General features: G+C 35.5%; 1 protein-coding gene across 1 annotated transcript in view; it reads left to right on the forward strand.

Moving 5' to 3' along the window:
* fyna (FYN proto-oncogene, Src family tyrosine kinase a) overlaps window positions 1-22,533 on the forward strand; it is a 48,487-nt gene that overhangs the window by 12,258 nt on the left and 13,696 nt on the right. The window contains exons 2-7 of the mRNA XM_030126933.1: window positions 8,142-8,398; window positions 13,513-13,609; window positions 15,550-15,648; window positions 15,830-15,933; window positions 20,355-20,504; window positions 20,628-20,792. Coding sequence (XP_029982793.1) covers window positions 8,152-8,398; window positions 13,513-13,609; window positions 15,550-15,648; window positions 15,830-15,933; window positions 20,355-20,504; window positions 20,628-20,792 — 862 coding nt within the window. The 5' untranslated portion in view covers window positions 8,142-8,151. The remainder of the gene's footprint in view (window positions 1-8,141; window positions 8,399-13,512; window positions 13,610-15,549; window positions 15,649-15,829; window positions 15,934-20,354; window positions 20,505-20,627; window positions 20,793-22,533) is intronic.

Raw genomic sequence — 22,533 nt, forward strand, 5'->3', positions numbered from 1 at the left:
TTTTTAAAGCTCAAATCGGTGCTGTCTTAGAAATTCTTGCAAAAACATTGAATAATGAATTGATAACTGAAGCTGATGAAGTAGTCACTTAGATAATTCATTAAGATTTATAGACAACCAAACCTCTCATTTCTGCTCTAGCTTTTGAGGGCTCGCATACATTTCACCTTAAATGGAAATGGCTGAATGCCCACGCTTTTCAAGGTAAATTTTTGCCTTTAAATGTACCGTTAGTCGAAGATACCAAAAGAGACAGATGTAAATAGAACTGTCAGAGACTTATATGATATCTGTAGGATTAGCAGAACAGCAGCGGTCTTCATCCTCCTTGTATTTCTGTCTGAGATCCGGGTTTAGGCTGTAATGCTATCGCCGGGGCTTGTTTCTTCTCCAGTATTTTATGGGGTTTTATAGGCTGTAATGAATCACTGTGATCTCTTGTCTCTGCAGTGGCTCCAGCTGGTTAAAACTGTAGAGCAGATACAGATGTAGAGTGGAAATGATGTTCACTCTGTACTATAGGTAGGCATTTATTTTAGATGTAGATATGGTAAGTTATATCCACAACAGGGAGGGAAGTCACTACTGTGTGATTGACAAAAGCAGCAGAAATACAGATTTAATTAAAGAAAAAAAAAGTATTTGATCATGGTGGAGGTGCTGCATCATCTGAGGTGAATTAAAAAGGCTTGTTTGATTCAGGATTTTGTTTATTTCTCAAATTTTAGGAAATTTGTCTTGGGCTTCATCTCTTGCTACATTTCTAAACATAACGTGCCCACACTTCAAAACCCTCAGCCTTCAATCCACGCCAGGGTTTCTTTATCATTGACTATCTGCTGCGCCCCCTCCAATTGAGAACTACTGGTCCACGCCAAAATTTTTGCTTATACAGACATACGACAAACCGATGACAATACCCTACGGTGACGATCAAGGGTAAAAACCATTAAGAAACATTAAACATGCTTAAAAGATAGTAACACAACAACAGGGGATAAAGATAAGCACAATTAAAACCTAAAATCCAAACATACAATTTAAAACTAGAAAAGCACTCAGAGAGCAGAGACCTCCGCCAAGGCAGATCAGCCCCGCCCCCCCCAATCACCACCAAAATTTAATCATTTGTTCCTTGTGCCAGTATCAACATTTCCTGAAATTTTCATCCAAATCCGTCCATAACTTTTTGAGTTATCTTGCACACGGACAGACAGACAGACAGACAAACCGACGCCGGCAAAAACAAAACCTCCTTGGCGGAAGTAAAAAACAGGAGAAGGTGAGTCAGTGATGTCACCCATTGGTTTGTGAACCTATAGTAGAACTGGAAGATGATTCAGTATTTTTCTACAGTGTGTCGGTCATGTGTTGTTGGTTCTGGTGGTCTGAGTGGAAGATGTACAAGGATGGAAATGGGGAGTGTAAATGACATAACTGGATAAATAAATATACCATGAAAACGTTGACTACCATTGTAATGGTAAACACCACCAAACTGGACAACCTAGTGGTGAAAAGATCACACGATGACCTTTAGAGATAAAATCACAATCCAAGATCTGAATTACATTATCATCATGTTCTCGCATCTTGTTAAACTGTAAATTTTCCACTGGTTTTTGGAGGCGGAGCTTGTGGGCGCTGGCTTTTTGCTGCTATCATCTGACTAGAAACGTAGCATTTTTGCATCATTTGGGACCAACATTACAATAATTTTGACTCCATATGAAGTAAACACTATTACACAATATAATGAATCAAAAACATTTTAACACTAGAAGCATCAGTGTACATCAGACTCACTGTATGTCAGAATGCAAAAGTTGGACCTACAGGTGATGGATAATTCTTCACCAAATCAAAGTTAGACAAACTCTGCTAAAACCAATCTCTTTCCTGTGGACAGATGCTAAAATCTTGTCGATTCAAACAAACTCCTTAGCCTAGTGGTCTGTAATACTACAAAACCACAGGTTAGTGCAACACTCTAAAACACAGAATTATGCTGATAAACAAGCATTTGACTGGCATTATAACAGGCTGCCTAGTTATTTTCATGTTTTCTTTGCAATATAAGTGTCAGAAAATGTCTTTTTTGCCAATTCTTTTGCACCGTTGTTTTCAGGAAGAATTTATCTTTCAATATCTGGCCATTAATTATCATTATTATAAATAGCAAATGCTTAAAACAGTGAGCTTTAGTAAAAAAGAAAAAACAGACCTGAAGGTTTTAGCATATTTATTATCAGATACAACTGTAAATGTCCATAACGAAACTTTTTGAGACTGCAAAAATAAGCTTTCAACTATTTTACATCTGCTCAAACATGCTTTTTGGTCTTGAACATTCAGTATCCATATTATGGCATCATATTTTTGTTGTAATAGAGTCCCACATTGCTGCCGTAAAGCGTTATATAGTGTCTGAAAGCTCAAGATCTGTGCTTTCTGATGCCATTTGAATTTTGTGGATAGTGAAAACAGTTGAAGTAATTTGAATGCTGGAAAGTGCAAAATGGAGCACCGGAGAGATTTCCGTTGTTAAAGGGTTTCATGTAAATATCAGTTGTGAATGTCTTTCTACATTCTTATATGGCAGTTTTAGTGAAGAAAGAATAATTATGAATCATGTTTTTTCTTCAGGTCGGGTAACTAGAAAACAATCCATTAAAATAGTAAAAATAATTAAGATGTCATTTTTGGCCATATCGTACATACAGAACAGACCGTAGACGCCTGTGCTTTATTCTAGTGTGACTGATGTCTCTGTTGTCTTCAACCACATTCTTAACTTTACTTGTATCCAGTTGCAGTGCCTGCTGCGTGAAGCAAGTGACACATCTGTTTGCGCTTTTCCACTTGTTTTTTTCTAGTAAATGTAAAACAGGCCTGAAGGAATTTGCTCATATACTCTGTAGCTTTTTTTTTCTTGTAACCATTCAACACCACCCTCATCTGGGGTCAAAATAATTTCACGAACATGGCTAATAACTTTAAAATACTTTGGTTTGTGACAGCTGAATTAAGAATTAAATGAAGAAAATATATTTTAATTGGTTTAATACATTGCTGTGATGTAATGAAACTGATTTGATGATAATTCTGTTATTTCTCAAAGAAGTCAAGTCACATTTCAGCAATAAAAACATCAACCATCAATGAGGCATATTTCTTTCTTTCTTTTTTTTTTTTTTTTTTTTTTAAGAGTCGGTCTCACATCAGCTTAGTTTAAAAGCTCCATGATGTACTGACTAAAATGAGCATTTCTCTCAAAATGATGGCTGTACTAATCCAAACACATGGATTCACATATCTGATGTGTGAATTACTGTTGCAGCCTATCAGTGGATCACTGACATTATATTTCTTGTTTTAGATTTAGCATAACAGCTGTCGACTACATAATTACAGAAGGAAAACAGATAGGGGCTGCACACCCCTAGAGGAGGTAAAGAGTGCTATCATTAGAGGTAAGAGATGAAAATCCATCAGAAAACTGTCAAAGTTAGAAAGACTGATGTGTCGAGTTATAAGTGGATGTTTCTCCAAAGAATAAAAGTTTCGCTCAATAGAAGATTTCCATGTCTGTGTCTTAATCCTAGACACTTGGCAGACCATCTCCAGCCTTCAGAATGGAAGATATATTAGTTGGAATATTTGTTTCTCAACACCAATAGCATCACAGTGAGAGATTTAACTATTAATGATTATATTTAGACTCACACTTTATAGTCTGATGCAATAGTAACTATTTTCCCAATGACGCAACCCACACTTTCAGATGGATTAGTTTAACAAGGGGCCAAAATCAACTTTTTTTTCTCACTTTTTTGGACTCCATATTAATTTAGTTAGACATAGAGTTTAGGTTTCGGTTAATAGAATCCATCCTTAACCCATAAAGACCCTCACATCCACCAGCGACCAAAATCATCTACTGATCTAAAATGTTTAATACCTGTTAATTCACTAATCCTATCAATACATGTAAATAATTGGTATAAAATACAGTTTGTCATCTTTTCATGGTTATCAGATATGACCCATCTGACGTTCAGAGGCTCCATACTGACATCTTCTACAACATTGATTTACTAGTAAAACCCATGGAGTTTGATAGATAAAAGTGGTTGTAGACAGTTGTTTTATGTTCAAAAAATGATATATTTTACTAAAAAAATCACTTTTTCTTCAGTTTTGTCAGTTTTTTGGTATAATATCCCTCAAGTTCTGAGCTTTTATGAAAACCTGTATGATCAGTACTGTAAATATTGGAAAATAGCAGATTTTTGAAGAACTGTTTTACAAATTAAATGTTGTACTTGTGGTTTCACTCACTGCTTGGTTGTTTATATTTGTATTGGTTTGGGTATAGGACATGTATTAATAATGATGTCATGACTAAAACTGGGTCTCCTCCATCCATTGTTGTGATTGACCTAAATTATATGAACTACTTTTCAGAGGGATCATACAGATTCTGCAAAATAAATAACAGCACTTTCAAAACTTTCCTACTGTAGTGCATTAATGTCACTAGCACATATCTCATGGTTAGTGAGTTTTTTTCAGTCCGTTTATAGTAATATTTTAACATTTGTCCAAATTAAAGTGTTGGAGTTTACTCTGCATTAACTTGGAGAGTTTGTATAACGTGTTTTTGCTGAAAAACTATGATAAAGAGTTACTGTAAGTCCAGGAACTGCAGATCTGACTTCTGAAGTGAGTCTGTTTCACACAAATGTTTAAGAAGTGAAAAGTGAAACCAAAACTGATTAATTATGAAACAAAGACAGGATGAAATAAGCAGCTGTATGTACATGAAAACAGAGGATGTGCTTGTAGTTATTTGGATATTGTTTTGTATTATATTGTATTATATCAATCTATAATGATGCAAAAATGCAGAGTTTCTGGTCAGATAATGACAACAAAAAGCTATCACATCACACACAAGCTAAACATCCAGAAACAAGAAAACTAGAGGAAAACTTGTTCTAGTTGAATTGTAACTTGCCTGCATTTTTATAAGTGATGAGAATATTGTGATTCAGACAGATTGAAGAACTCAGTACTGAATATGGGGATTTTCCTTCACTAACTTGAGTTTTTAACATACAACTTTGTGATGTTTCCACAGAAATCTAATAGTTCTTCAAATGATCTTTTGACCTGTTCTTGTTTCTTGAGTATTTTTCAGCATCAGATGTTCTTAATTCATATGTTACTTGAGAAAACTGGAATTTTGTCATCATTAAATTAGATACAGCTTATTAAATTTGTGTAGCAACCCTTTCATTAATGTTTTGGCTCATTTTAGGCACACATGAAAAACCATGATGGATTTAAAAGTCACAATTACGACAAATGTTGACTTTTTCCTATTTACACTGTGATCCAATACTTGTTTCCAAAGCTGAAGAAATGAGTCCACAGGCTGTTATCATGGAGATAAGCAGTCATTAGCTCAGAAATGGAGCTAACATCAATAAACAATCAGCTCCCAGCAAAACCAACTCCGTGGAAGCTAATGTAAGACTTACATATTGAACCTTTAATCGGAGGTAATTGGTTATTTTCAATGACAGGCTGTTAAACGGTGTTAAAGGCAAGTCTGGGGGTTTGTCCTCAGTCCACTGTGGTGTTGGTGTTTCCCCCTTAGCAGCACCTCTCTCCATCCGGACCGACGGTAAACAAGTGTGTTTCCAATTATCCATCTAAGTCAGCTGACTGGTATTGTTGATAAAAGTGTGTCTGTGCCATCAGTTCCTCATATCTGTGTTGTGGAGCTCAAAGGGAGGGCGCCCGGTGAGCTGAAATGTGCATTAGTTTAACTGGGTCTGTAAAGATGGTAAGGCCCTTTTTAATTGGCAACACAGATTGCCTCAGTCATTACAGAAACTGGTTTAGTTTTACTTTAGTGAGGCCAGATGCTGGGTGAGTGCTCCTCATGAGACCCGCCGTAGAGCCAGGCACCAGTTTAACTGAGCAGGGATTCTATAGATGGGTGTGTGGCTCACAAACAAGCAAACAAAACGTAAGTGCATGCCAGCTTGTAAAGGCAGTGGCTGGGTGTAAATTCTTCTCACAAGTGTGGTTGTGCTGTAAAATGGAAAAATATACCATGACGCTGCTGTTAAATTCTTTAATGGCAAGTTAAAGTGAATATTCTAAGTGTGAGAGAAGACCTGTTGACGTCAGTTTGTCCACATGCACTATGGAGACAGCAAACTGTTAGATGTTGCTTATGGTATGTAAAGAATCTACACAGACAGATATGATAAATAAGGAAAATCACATTGTATCTTTGTTTGTATTGTAATGTATTAACTGGGTGATAATACTGCCCCCTCTGTTCACAGTAAATACATTCAAATTTTCTTCCATAAGGCATTAACCCTTTCATGCATAGTGTTCACTCCAGTGGACAGTTATTCTACAGCTGTTTTCTTGTGTATTCACAGGTTTTGTTGTTTTAGTTGCATAATCAGCTGACACAGTGGACACTTATCCACCATCCAATACACTGCAGTTCATACCATTACTGTAACTTTCCTGTTCTTGATAAACCTGATCTGCAGTGATATGTTTGAGTGTAAATCAGTAGTTAATTGTTAGACTGTAATTAGCAGATTTTTTTTTTTTAAAAACAATTTTTTTTTTTTTTTTGCATATTATCTCCATGAACTAGGAAGATTATTACTGTTATTAATTATTTAAGGAGAAGGGGTGGGATTTAATAAGTTATGCTTCTTCTCACTCTTTTTCGAATATGCATTATATGTCTTATGTTTAAGTGTTTTGTTTATTTTCTTCTGTTTTGATATTCATATTCGAAATAAATACATCAGTCAATCAAATCAATCAAGTGAGTCCTAACTAGTATTAGAGTTTGTTATAATGTAAGAAAACATCAGATTAGCAGCATTAAAAATGTTTTTATTTCATTGTTTTCATATCACTTTCTGATATTGGGTTTTAAATACATGTTTCTGTGCTTCAAGAATAAAATGCATGGTGTAGCCGAGTGGACATTTTTGTCAATCCATGAAAAAAAAAAAACTCAACTGCATTGTTTTTTCATGACTGATAATGAAAATGATTAATGATTAATAAAAACATTCAAGAAAAGATCTCGACAAAGGTTCTAATAATTCATGCATGAAAGGGTTAAAGTTATAAAGATTAAATGCACGCAAGACATTCATGCATTTTCTATGTATTTAACCTTTCTGAAGTGATGTATCACTATTTATAATAATAGTATAATCTGCATTTTGCATTCTTCATTGAAAATCTGTTTCTTTTTCCTAAATTTCATTTAACAACCTTGTAGATGTTTATAAAAGCTTAGAGTAACAGGTTACATGACAGCAGAAAAGCAAAAGTGACGTTTTTAACAAAATATCTCATTAAGTGAACACAAAACAAGTGTCTACAACCAATGTCATTTGTCAAACTACATGGGTTTATTTATGAATTGATGTTGCAGAAGATTACGGTGTTTCCATGTTCACTTCCTAGCCTCTGAACATCCAAATAAGACACATCTGATGCTGCTGAAAAGCTGAGAAACTGTATTTTACCAGAATTACCTGACTGTTCTGATAGGATTAGTGGTTCAAAAGGTATTAAACATTTTACATCAGTAGATACTTCTGGTCACCAGTGGATGTTTAGGTATTTGACGGTTAAAATAATTATTTCCATTAAGTTTGAAGACTGAATTTAGTCTTGAGTGGAAGTTGAAGAAACCAGATGTGTTTTAGCTGACACTGAACCCAATAAATCTAAAAGAAAAATGCATATAGTATTGTCCGTTCCTGTGTGTCTCCTGAATGGTTTTGTCTTGAATTGATACTGTGATGAAGTGCTTTGTGAAAATGCGACTCTCTGTCTATATTCACGACAAATACGCTCTGTCACATTAAATTCCCGCCTAATTAGTGATGAAGTTCTCCGTATCGTGTTTAATTTGAGCCTAATTGAAAGGTTTTTCAGAAGACTTGCTCCAAGTCTCAGAGGAAGCTCTGAAATAATGGAACATTGAATCATAATTTCCCCAACGGAGAAGGCTTTAAAGCTATTATTTTACCCTTGTGCTAATTTGGTCTTTCTGCTCTGCTCTCCTCCCACAGACAGTAGAGAATGGGCTGTGTCCAATGTAAGGATAAAGAAGCAGCTAAACTCACCGATGACAGGGAGACCAGCCTCTCACACAACTCGGGGTACCGTTATGGGTCCGACCCCACACCTCAGCACTACCCCAGCTTTGGGGTCACCACCATCCCCAACTACAACAACTTCCACAGCGCAGCCACGCAGGGGGTGACGGTGTTCGGAGGAGTCCACACGTCCTCACAGTCAGGGACGCTGCGATCCCGAGGGGGGACAGGTGATCATTTAGGCTTTTAGAGTCTTTTAGTTATATATAAATCATGTTAGCTGCCTGTGGATGCGTGAAAGATGTGCAAATGTAAAGCGAATCATTGTGTTCATCTGGTGCAGGGTGTTGGAGACTGTGACCATTTCTGGCATCATTTTATAGAAATGCTTTGAATGCTTTAAATTTTCTAAAGAAAATAAATGGTACATGTAGGGCTGGGCAGTATACTGAATTAATTTGATTTGTTTTCATAATTTTTGGTTTCTGAAAATTGTGAAAATTCCTGAATTGCAAAGTTGAGATTTTCCCCCTGGAGATGTTTCTTGCTAAAAAATAATGAAAACTAAAACCTTTCTGCTACTTTTCATATATTAATGTGTGAAAACGCTTCTCCAGTCATGTGGCATTTAGTTTTAATAAGGAGAATATTTTTGAAACGTGTTGCATCATCACTTCCTCAGGCAGAAAGCAATTGATTAAAAGTCGTAAATCTGACATGAGCCTGAAGGAAATATTGTAACTTCTTTCATTTTTTGGTCAGCTCCCCCAGCTCTAGTAACATGCTAGTTATATTATATCTAGTTCCATGTAACAAGAGTTAGATGGTTCAGTTGCAAAATAAATGTATTCGTGATCAGATACAGTCACTTTTTAGTCCAAAGATTATAATGATGACCAAAATACAAAACCTCCTATCTGAAAAAATCACTTTTTTCAGGAAACAAAAAAACGTGTATCCTGGAGGATTCTGTTGGGTTTCTGTAAATTGGCTTAGAGTCTGGTTTTGACCAACTCTATATGTAAAGTGTCATGAGATAACCTTTGTTATGATTTGGCGCTATATAAATAAAATTTGATTGATTGATTGATTGATGGTTTAGTTTTATTATAGTATGGTCTTTATTGTTGTTGTTGTCAGGTGACCTTCATGTCATAAGAAAGGGCGGGATTTTCTTGCAGATAGACTGAAAATCTGGCGTCATCCTTGTTCTCACCATTTAATGTGAAAACTCAAAATCTAAACATTTGCAGATAGGACGTTTTGTTTTTTGGCCATCGATAAGTAGAATCTAAATACTGACCACGTATGTCGATGGACAAGATCACCTTTCAGTCCCAGTAAAACCAACCATATTGTCTTTAAAATTTGTAAATATGTGAGGTTTTCATGTGCTGATGTGAAGATTGTTTTAGAGTCTGGTTTGCACTGCACTAAAAAGACACAGTTATTTTTGTTTTATAGTAATATTATTACAGAAAAGTTTCAAAAACTCCATGTTATATGATGATAGAACTGATTTGATTCAATAGTTGCATAGCTTTGTTTAACTTTCTCCTTATAATTATACAATGTTTTGTCAGAAGTATGAGATAGGTACAAGATGAGTCAGGTCTCTAGTTTGTTGTTGTTTAGTGAATGTAATCTGTTCAACATCTTTTAAGCTTCTTGTTTTTATATCGAACATTTACTTGCACTCAGACTTGATTTAGAAACCACTGAATATGTCACCACCGTAATGCACTGAAACGTGGGTAACTGAGTTATTTCAGGTGGGTTAATAGCCTCTAAAGACAGGGTGACCTTGTAAGGGGAGGTATGTTCGTGTCATTAAATGAGGGTCAAGTTTCAAACGGAGCCATAAAACGTCAATCTAAGCGGTAAAACCCTAAACTCTTCGACCGCTTTAGAGTCTCTGGCACTGATCCAGTGTTCAATAAAAGACTAATGTTGGCTGAGCAACACCAATATTTTAATCTGGTTTTGTCTAGTGGCAGGATTTTACTAAGATAAAGCTATTAATGTCATAAAGGCTGGAATTGTAACATTGTTTTTTCTCTTGTGTGGTGATAATGTGGTCTTGTGATGAACTCTTCTCGCTCCAGAAGATGAATGTCTCCTGGCTGAAAGTGAATAGAAAACACAGTGACCTAAATTATCCCTGATACTCTGATGAGCGCAGAGATCAGACGTTGTGCTGAACAGTGCAGAAGTAGGCTTTACCGACTGAAGGCTTTAAAGGTACATACATGTGATGTGCAAATTAAAAGCATCTCTTGCTTTGGTGTCAACTTAGGCTCCTTTTTTCTTGAAGGAAGATCTCCGTACAGATTAGAAAAACCCTCTGCGTTTGTGGAGTCAGCACCAGCAGAATATCATGAATATAAAATTGCTCCAGGCGGTCTGAACAAACAGCATACATATCTAAAATCGCAAAAAGAGGAGAAAAATAAAACATGATGACTGATTAAAAGCAGAAACTTCACATGACCCAGCTGTGAACACATAAACATGTTTGCCTTTAACTGTGGAAGCCCTTTTGTTGACATTCTCTGCATAACGTTCAGTCCTTGATAGTGGCACTGAGTGTCCAGGGATGATTTAGATCAAATCAGAAAATGAAATCATTTTACAGTTTCAGACTTATTAAGAGATACAGGGGCTCAGGGGCCGTCCCAAATCACATCAGATAAATGTGATTGCCCTGCCTAATCTACCTAGACCTTCACAGCGTTAACTGTTCATCCACCAGTCACAGAAAACCTTTTTCTTTTTTACATACCTCCATGTGTCTGTACCATGGGTGTCAAACATGTCCAAAGACAGGCACTAATAGGTTAACTGGTTAATCTAAATTGCCCATAGGTGTGAATGTGAGAGTGACTGGTTGTTTGTCTCTGTATGTTCAGGTTGTTATTGAAAATGAGAATCAGTTCTCAAGTAACTTATCTGGTTAAATAAAGGTGAAATAAAATAAATGTGGCCCGTGGGCTATAACTGATCCGCCAAACGTTCCTATCTGGTCAAACTCATTTTAGTTCCAAACTCTAAATTCCTACAATATTATGTCTGTTACTTATGTTTTGTGCCTTTGTGGATAATGCACATATATAAATGATAAGCTGAGGCATAATGTTGTTAAAATTCATCCCACTCCTTTTCAAATGTTTTCTTTTCTTTTTATATAATTTTTTTGTGGTTTGGTTTTAATGTTATATTCAAAATAAATAAACAAACAAAATTGCACTTATTTTTCTTAAGAAATTTCAGGTTTTTCAGGTTATTCACTGTTTTTGTTTTTTGAAAGGGTATTTTGTAAATGTAAAAACTTTCAGAATCTAATTTAACTTTTTAGCACTTAAACACAGGGAAAAAATTGCAGTTCTTATTTTTTATAGGTTATTATGCTGTTATTTTACTGATCTAGCCCACTTGAGATCAAATTGGGCGCTATGTGGCCCCTGAACTCAAATGAGTTTGACACCCCTGGTCTATACAGTTTGTCCATCAGTCACAGTCACATTTAGAATAACATTTCTCAGTTGTTTCCAGTCAGATTGTTGATTGAAACATGGTCTGTAGGTTGTTATTATAGAGCAGCTGCTTATGCAAAGGTCGCAGATGTGTCATTGGACTGTTTTGGTTCATGTTAAGCAAATGACAGTTTTATTTTTGACCTTTTTTCATTGCACATTAAAGTAGTGCTGCACATTCTATGGGTTCAATATCATTCTTGCAATGTACGCACATGCAGTTCTCACAATGTGATGACAGTTTAGCCAATTACCAAATGAACTGAGGTTTGCTCCTGTCATCTCTGTTTGGACTGAGGTGAAACAAAAAGTCATAAGTCGGTCTCTTTCTGGTTTTGCAAAACAACTACTTCAATAAAATCCAATCTGTTCATTTCGATTTTATTTATATAGCCTAATATTACAGATCAGAGCCTGTTACTGTAATGCTATAATAAAATATTGAACACAACATACAGTACAATTCAGTAGAGGTCAATGTCATGAGTTTTAGTCTTTGCTTGTGCAAATAGTGCAATTCAGTGACATAAGTGATTGTATATATTGCTACTTGCTTACTTTTGTGTGCACATGATGGTGTAGCTTGACATCTCGTTGTACTTGTATAACGACAATAAAAGGCTTTCTATTCTATTCTTTCTATTTTCTATAAATATGTTTTTTTAACAAACTAATAAACATACTGTCACTGCACCAAATAGGAAGTAGAAAAGTGTTATAAAGTAAATCCCTGATCACATATGTTGGACTTAAGGAGAAATGGAACATCTGACACCAGTTTGGTGTGTGTTTTGTCTGAAATAAACTCATTATTTGGTGGCAATGGGACATTTTACAAACTCTGCATCAACAAAAGTTGGTGCAAATAGTTTATATACAAATCACTTCCTTTAGGTTTTTTTATTGATTGATGGTTAAGGATTCAGATGTATTTATTCAGGTAATTGGACCTAGTTTCAAAGATAGTTAATTTCAGACATGGATAATTAGTTGCACTTGCCAGGAAAGGGGCAGGGATATTAGCTAAATAATAAGTTATAAAATCTACTATTGGTGTCCCTGTAATGCAGATTAATGATAATGAACAGAGACAACAGTTTAATCCACTTTGCCTGTTTAAATACCTACTTATCTCCAGTATTTTTTACCCTTCGTCTCTGGAGTAAACAGACCAGACAACAATAGAATCTGCAACAAACTCTGAGTTTTCTTCACTACGTCCTCAATGTGATGATCTGGCATGATTCTTATGTGGAGTTCAAGATAAAACTCAAACAAAAATATACCAAAAAAGAAAAAAAAAAAAAAAACCTGCAAAAGAATGTGGTTGTAGTCTAGCAGACTGTGATGCTCCAATACTCCCTGTATTTGTGGATCTTCTAGTTTGTGACTAAAACTCTGATTTATGACATATTGTCTGGCCTTTGTCATTATGAGTCAAAGTCACTCAAACATGACCTGAAAATAAATAAGCATTAAGACAAAAACACTGAGGGAAGGAGGTTTGTTTGACAATGTGTAGATGGTGAGTAAACCACTTGTAAACCTTTTCTTTATTGTTTATTGTTGTTTTCTTTGCAGATGCTCCTCATTTCAAAATCCTCTCAATTATAAAAGAGTGATTCATTTTTTCCAAATTATCTTGTGAAAATTCCTGCATTTTTTCCACAACTGTGCAGCCATGCAGAAAAGGAGGATTGTTTTTTTTTTTTGCTACATAACATATGGTCCACGTGTTATAGACAGATGAACAAACCCAGCGTACCACTTCATCCATTCAACCAACATATGCAAATGTTTTCCTTCCGCAGGGGTGACTCTGTTTGTGGCTCTTTATGACTACGAAGCCAGGACCGAGGATGACCTCAGCTTCAGAAAGGGGGAGCGGTTCCAGATCCTCAACAGCACGTAAGTGTGAAAACATGTGGATGACAGCATTAAGGGAGGTGGTCTTACCCCCCCCCCCCCCCCCCCACACACACACACACACACACACAAACACACATGCACACACACACACACACAACTATTCTGTTGTGTGGATTGAAAAGGCTATAGAATGAAGGCACATAACACATAAAGTCTGACACATCTGGTATGTCTTAGTGTTAACTTACTGACACATCACAGAAATAAAAACAGGCTTTGGAATGACTTAAACAATACAAACATGATGTTAGGCAGATACACTCCAAAACCATGTCAGTCCCCATAGACCACTATGTTTAACCAAGTTTACAACAGAAATAAATATGTTCACAGACTTTAAAGAGACAATTTTAGCAGTTTTTACTTATTTACCCTTTCATGACTACTGCACTAAGGAGGAAGTTTTATATACAATGGCAGCAGTCAATGACAGGTCAGTTTCTGTTTATTTTTTATTTATTTATTTATTTATTTCAGTTTCTGTTTATTGAATTAAACAATATTGTAGATGCAGTTGACAATTTGCACTAACAAGACCAACACAGGATACTGTCATTAAGATTAGCAGAACTTAATTACAACACCCAGTTTGTTGGCGTAACACTCATCAATACTGTGTCATATGATCGATCGGTTTGCCTGCTCATGTGATGATGTAAGTCTGACGTAATTCCCAGGTCCAAACAGTCAACAACAGCTAGGCCTGTATCTTCATTTACTGTAACTGCGTTCTTAAATGAAGCTCCAGTTAGAGTTCAGAACAGGCTAAATGAATTTATTTAACCTGTAAAGATCCAAACAGCCTCTGGCGACCAAAAGCATCTACTGATCTGAAATGTTTAATATCTGTTGATCTACTAATCCTATTAATACATGTAAATAATTGGTGTAAAATACAGTTTGTTGTCTTTTCATGGTCATCAGATATGACCCATTTGGACATTCAGAGGCTCCATAGTTACCATAGAAACACAGCTGTCTTCTACAACATTGATTCACCAGTAAAACCCGTGGAGTTGGATCAATCACAGTGGATGGAGATACTTGGTTTATGTTCAGTTAATGATATATTTTGTTGAATAAGTCACTTTTTCTTCAGTTTTCTCTGTTTTTAATATTATAACAATAAACTTTAATCTGAGCTTTTATGAACATGTATATGCTCAGTAAATTAAATACGGGAAAATATCTGATTTTCACTGGAAAAATGCAAAATACAGAGGATAATATGATAATAAATGGTGATAAATCAAGTAAGAAAGGTTAAATAGAGAGAAAAGTTCATTTGGGAACTGCCACAGAAGTGGGTCTTTATGGGTTAATGCAGTGGATTGTGATTTTAAATACTGTTAAAGCTCCTGGTCCATTTACAACAGTGCATCACTTCACACTCAGCTGTGTATTAACATGACTCATTACTTTATTTATCTTCCTTGTACAGGAAAACACAGATTAAGGGCTGATGAACAAAACCCAACATGTGAAGATGTGAAACAACTCCACCCTGTCGTTCATGAATGGGCATTTTTTGTTTCCAGAAACATGGCAACGGCAAAAAATGTCAAACTCAAAACAATAACAACTTTGTCTACTTTTTAAACACAATGCATAGTTTAGATTCATCCTTCCTTGCCTGTCATTATATTAGTATTGATCACTCTGTCCTGAACTCTGTCCTCATTTTTTAAGATGACTCACTGGAGCTCCTCAGTGCATTGCAAAACAACAGCTTTAAATTTTTCATGTGGTTTTTTTTTTTTTTATGCTTGTGCTCTCCTCTCAGCTTTCAGAAGCGACAGATCATAAATCTATGCATCCACTGACTCTGAATGTTTATTTGTGTCTGTCTGCATCCATTTGTTTATTCCACTGGGCCTCCATCCTTCATCCTTCATCTGTCTCTGTCGTTCTCTTCTCAGGGAGGGAGACTGGTGGGAGGCTCGCTCTCTCACTACAGGTGGAACTGGTTACATTCCCAGCAATTACGTAGCTCCAGTGGATTCAATCCAAGCTGAGGAGTGAGTAAAACTTTTTTTCTATCGCAGCTTTATCAGCAGAGAGCATATCATCAATACTTAATAGCTCATCTTTCTGCCAGACAGTATGTGGTTAGGTAAAGTAGAAATAAGACAGAACACTTAAAAAATGTTTGCTCGAACATTACTCTCAATATTTTTCCCTCTCTCTCCTTCCCTGCAGCTGGTATTTTGGTAAATTAGGCCGAAAGGATGCAGAGAGGCAACTGCTCTCCAACGGCAACGCCAGAGGCACTTTCCTTATCCGTGAGAGTGAAACAACCAAAGGTATTTTGACCACTTTGGAAATCCTCAGAGCTTGCATGCTTTTAAGTTTAAGTGTATAGACACATGTTGGTGAATTTAAAAAATTAACACCACCTAATATGCCTTGACTTATTAATCATAGACAAACCTCTAAACAGCAATCGCACTCAAACCTCTTAAAATTCACTTTAATTTCAGGTCATTAATATGCAGTTGCTCCAAATTCAATGCCCTAAATTTTTTGCACATTGTGCTATATACAGTATACGCTCATTAAAAAAAAACACTATGTTCTCTTAGAGTGTGTCCGGGGTCCCTGTAGATCCTTCAGGGCGTAGTATGTCAGATTCGCACATGTTTTATGTGCATATGTGAAGTCTGTGTTGGGGTGTGTATCTGAGTTCATTTATAAGCGAAGTACAGTTGAGTACATCCATAACTGTCTTTACACAGATGTCAGTATTTCCCAAAGATTAATTTTAACCTTCTCTTTTCACTTTTACAATTTTTCCTGAATTAAAATGAACTTGAAAGACCACAGTTTATTTGTAACTAGGGCTGGGCTATAAAACAACCACAATATATATCACAATATAACTTTTCCACAATAGAAATATGAGACATGCTTGATACAATTTCAACAGAATCAATTTATCCATGTTTTGACAGACATAAGAACAGCCAATCTTAATTAAGTAGTGCCGCACCGAACCAATCACGTTAGAGCCACGTCAAGAGCAGGCGTAAGAGCAGCCGCAGCACACACGCTAATGTTTAGGCTGCAGCGGGAGGTAATGAGTGTTCCCTCGAGAGAAAATGTGACCAAGAACTCAGGCGAAAGGGTTACTGAAAAGTAGGAGTCGAACGTTCAAAGCATGTCGAGTTTTATTTTCGATTTACTCCAGTTACGGCAGTTAAGGAACGCACCCCCACGTATATACCCCCGGTATTGTTTTGTGTAGACGGTCTGTTTTGTTTGAGTTCTCTTTTAAAACTTAAAAGCTTTTGCCTGCTGGTCAGACTTTTAGTTTTAAATATATGTACCTGTTTTATTTATCTGAAACAGTTGTGTAATGTTCTTCAGCACATCTGTCAAGTTCAACCTCATGTTCAAAATCATATTTAAATCAAAAATAACCTTCTGATGTCTTCACAACTAGCTTATCAGTAACAGAAAATGTAAGCTTCACAAAAATAGTGATTTACTTTATATCGTGATATATATCGATATCGTTTGATATGAAAAGAATTACCGTGATATGATTTTTTTCCATATCGCCCAGCCCTAATTACAACCTGTTTATTTGTCTGCTCACTGAAGTGTGAAATTATTAAACTAATACAGATGTTGAGAGGCTGCCAAGTTCACTTATTGACAAACAGTAAGTTGTGCAAATATACAACAAATGACAGTAATCTCATTCTTGGGTCAGAAATGTTTGTAGAAATTGTAGAATAATAGAAATGTAGTCAGTAAACAAATACCTCTGAGAAAAAAAAACACGACGTCAACACAAGCTTCATCTAAGAACCTTAGGTCTGAATATTTAGGGTGTAAAATAGTGTTAGAATATCAGAGGGGAGGAAAGATTGTCTAGATTTTGTTGAGGTTTTGTTTAATTTTACTGATATTAATGGGCGTTTGCTAGAGCAGAGTGTGAAATTTAACACCAAATGCAGGTACATTTTCCATTTGGCAGGTGAATTTCAGAAGGTCGTACCATGTTACTTCTGTCTTCTACAGGAATAGGAACAGGAACTTCATGCTGCATTTAGATAATCTCAGAAATCTACACTCCAACAGCCGCAAAGGTGTTTAAGATCAAAAACTTTTATTTTACTTTATCAGTAATATCTTATTTTTACTAAAACCATAACAGTATCCCATTTATTTCTACACAGGCAGCTTTGAAAAAAAAAAATGTAACTCTTTGAAAAATATCCAGTTGTTATCAGTAACAATAAAGTAATACAATGTTCTTGCACCAGAATCCCATGGTCCCCAAGTACTTGTGTGATTATTTTGAAGTTGTTTCTCTGCAGTATTTTTTAAGTTGTTTTGACAGGTAATAAATATGCTTTGCCAGTGAATTTTTTCATCTATTCCCCTTGGCCAATGAGTCAGAAAGTTAATTTGGACTACTGTGTACGTACTAGAGATCACTTGTCTGTTATAAATGTGTCCACTCTGGCTCCACTACCAGCATTCATCACGTTTTCTCCAAAACCCACATTAAAGGTAGAAGGGCTGTGTGAGTTTTGAAGACATTTGCACACCTCAAATGACATCTGCAGAGTCTATACAGTAAATGTTTCCACTGTAATGGCATTATTTTCACTTTTAGAGGTATTAACCTAAACCCTGGGCTGTTTGTTACATGTGGGAATCATTTCATTGTAGCACAAAACAGTGGATTTATTGATACACTGCAAAAATCAAAATCTTACCAAGTGTATTTTTCTGATTTCTTGTCAAAATATGTCATCACACTTAAAATAAGACAATCACCTAAATAGTAACTTTTCAGTGAGATAGAAGAACTTATTTTTAGACAACAGATCTTGAAAATCTTATTTCAACAAACCTTACCAAGATAATTTTCACTTGTTCTGTTGGCAGATTTTTTTTGCTTAATTCAAGATTTTTTTTTTTTGGCTTAATTCATGGTAATTAATGTTAAGATTCCTTGAAATAAGATTTTCAAGATCTTGTCTAAAAATAAGTTCTTATATCTCACTGAAAAGTTACTCTTTAGGTGATTATGTCTTATTTTAAATGTGATGAGATATTTTGACTAGAAACGAGAAAAATACACTTGGTAAGATTTGGATTTTTTCCAGTGTAGCAGAAGCTTCATTTCCATAAAATCAATTTATGATTTAAAAAAAACAGCCAAAATAAGACAAAATACGCTATTATTGCTTCATAATGCACCCTTTATTTTGCTCTCCTTGCCTCATTCAGTGAGTTTTAGCAGTAGAGGAATAATACCTATACTGTTGGATCTGCTTAGTGTTAGCTTAGCGCTGCAAAATTTGTCTCATTTGTCGTTTTATTAAATTATTCATGATTTACGCTGGTCTAAGACTGTTAGCTTGGTTTAGATATTTGTCCATTTATTGTTTGAGTTGTGTTCTGTTTTCCGACAGTTGGTTTTATTGAGCTTTTAGCTGGTTACGCAGATGTATAGCATGTGTAAATTGCTACAAATCTAGTGTAGCATTGCCATGGCAACACAGACGGGAATGTGGCTGCTGGGTTCAACTGGGTTTAAGGGGCTATAAAGACTCAGATATTATGGCCTTGCTCTGTGCAGATAAACTATTCTGTAATGTGTTCTATGATCTCTAATAAATATGTAAATACTATTTAAATTTTTGCTTCTTATTTTCTCTTATATTTAATTTCTCACTCATTTGTGGTTTTTCTTCCTGTCTTTTCTCTGCACTTGTAAGTTGCTCGTTAACTGTGAAATTTCCCCATGGTGGGATAAATAAAGTCTTATCTTATCTTATCTTTTTTTTTTTTTTTTTTTTTTTTTTTTTGATCAAATTAAAACATCTATGAATGTTGTCTGAAACATGTCTATTTTTAACCCTTTGATGCATGAATTATAAGAACCTTTGTCGATATTTTTTCCTGAATGTTTTTATTCCGCTTTAGACATTAAAAAAAAAAACAATTTAATTGAAATTTTTTTAATGAACCTTTTTTTTTATGGAGTTACAAAAATGTCACCTCAGCTGGACACTATGTTTTTAATTTCTGAAGCAAAGAACATGCATTTAAAATGCAATATCAGAAAGTGATACACTGTGTGAAAACTATGAAATAAAAAACATTTTAAATGCAGCTAATCTGATGTTTTCTCGCATTTTAACATACTCAAATACTAGTTATTACTCATTTCATGGAGATAATATGCAAAAAAAAAAACCTTTTTGTTTAAGAAAATTGTTAAATACAGTCTAATAACAACCAGCAAGTTACAGTAATGGTATAAATGGCAGTGTATTGGATGATGCATAAGCGTCCACTGTGTTGGCTGATATGGAACTAAAACAACAAAATCCATGAATATATAAGAGAACAGCTTTGAATAGCTGTCCACTGTAGTGACCACTATGCATGAAAGAATGAATGAAGCCTGTCTGGGCGGGATGGATTATAAGTGGAATGACTGTTTCCATTCTGGTTGTGAATGTTTTTGATATAATTTTGAGATCTTATCTTATCTTATCTTATCTTATCTTATCTTATCTTATCTTATCTTATCTTATCTTATCTTATCTTATCTTATCTTATCTTATCTTATCTTATCTTATCTTATCTTATCTTATCTTATCTTATCTTAAGTAGCATGGATCAGACTTTTCCCTCTCATCTTCTCCAATCTGCCACTTTAGTTCCCTATAGTTGTCCTGTTGTTGTCTTGCTCCAGGGGCCTACTCTCTCTCCATCCAGGACTGGGATGACATCAAGGGAGACCATGTCAAACATTATAAAATCCGCAAGCTGGACAGCGGCGGTTACTACATCACCACCAGAGCCCAGTTTGAGACGCTACAGCAGCTCGTCCAGCACTACTCTGGTAAGACTCTGACTCACATCCAGGACAAAACTGTGTCGCGGATTCTTTTCTCTTAACATGACAGATAGGTCAAATAATTCAGCTTTAATAAGGCTTTAAATTGAAACTATGTGGTCACTCCAGCGAGGGCTGCGGGGCTGTGCTGCCGGCTGATCGTGCCATGCCACAAAGGCATGCCTCGCCTGACCGACCTGTCCGTCAAAACCAAAGACGTGTGGGAGATCCCGCGGGAGTCGTTGCAGCTCATCAAACGTCTCGGCAACGGCCAGTTTGGAGAGGTCTGGATGGGTGTGTATCAGTTTGGCCTATTCTTTTTGGCTCTGGTGACATTTAGACAGCTGGGAACAGTGGTGTAAAACATACAGTATGCGTTGGGTCATCCAAAGCTAACACCCAGATAATGTTACCCACAAGGACCAGGAGGGTTTTAGATTTTCATTTAAGAATATCTGTGTTTTTTTCTGGTTGCAAACCTGTATATTACCAGTCCTCAGTCTGGATTTTGATCTTTACCTTTTTTTAAATGGATCCAAGATGTGGGTCATTTGCTCAGTTTTAGTTGAGCTTTTAGATGTCTGATGGGAAAAAAAAGGAATTTCAAGTAAGTAATTTGTTTTTGGGAAATTAATCTTATTTTTTTTTCTAAAAAGGGAAAATAACTGTCAAGCATTTTTTTCATTAGAGAAGTAAAATATCTCAAATTTAGAGATATTTGGGCAAATAATGACTCTGTATGTGGTTTCCATAAAATCCCAGCAGTGCATTAAAACTGATACTATTCCACAGTTTGTCAGTTTAACAAGTCAGTTTATGAAAAGTCTTAAATGCTTCTGTGTTCGTAGGTTCTAATATGTAAAATTTGCTTAAATTTTGGCTTTTTGTCTAGTTTTTAGGCTCATCTTGGTCATTCTTGTGTAGTTTTCTGAAAGATAACAAAACAAGCAAAACTGCATAGATTCTTTTTGCTTATTAAAAGACATTTTGGATATATTTAAGAATATTTGGCTTCTTTCGAGTAGAGCTGTGTTATGTCTATTTATGTTTATGTAACAGACATAAGTCAGACACATTATCTACCATCTTAACATCTTAGTTCACTTCAGTTCAGTGAAACTTAATTCATCCCACATTTCACAGACATCCTCTGTGTGTCTCAGATCTGCTGAGATCTGAACATTGGACAATCTGGTTTAAGTCAACAAAAGGATTATTTAGAATATTTTTAGGAGGCTTTAACTAAAAACAAATGTGTGCCTAGCTCAGGATGTAATTCATGTCCTTAAAACTTATCTTGCTTTATTTCACTTTAATGCAGCAGTAATTTATGTGTACAGATAAAAAAGGTTAACAGTTTTTTGTAATTGACTGTTTACATGAGGGCAGATGTGACACATTTTTAGGTAGCTGCTGGTGTTTTATCTTTCATGTTACTGTGTAGTGTGACTTTCAGTGTCATACCTTCACTCTTCAGGATAATAAAGAACCATGATACATCATTGGGTTGGTTAGTCTGAAATAATGACCAAATTCCTGTGCATTATCCCACATATGAGTTTTACAGCAAAAAAAAAATGCATGAGGTTCAAAAGGAGAAGTCAGTTGTTTTCCCCCTTTTCATGGATTAGATTTAGAAATAATTTGGTGTCAGTCCAGACTAACTGCTGTACTTCTGTCTGTTTTGTCACTCCATGGGAATATTTGGGTAGATTAGTTAGCTGATCAGTCACTTAAGTGAAATATTTGCTATAGTTAACTATAAAAAAGTGTTTCTGTTCATTATGCACAGCTTTTTTGTCTTGTTTTTTGATCTATCCAAGGTGAGCCTTATAATTTTTCTCAAAGTTGAGGAAGTTCTTTTGAATTTTGCTGTTTTCATTTGCAAAACTAGATTAAATATGTAGCATTAAATACATGTTTGGAAATCCATTACATTTACCTCTTTTTGTTTTCTTGTATTTAAACGTACAAGTTCATAAACGATGTCCGGGGATAATCTCAACACCACTCACTTACTTTTTCTCTTTTATTC

This window comes from Sphaeramia orbicularis, chromosome 22 (assembly GCF_902148855.1).
Source record: "Sphaeramia orbicularis chromosome 22, fSphaOr1.1, whole genome shotgun sequence".
NCBI lineage: Eukaryota > Metazoa > Chordata > Actinopteri > Kurtiformes > Apogonidae > Sphaeramia > Sphaeramia orbicularis.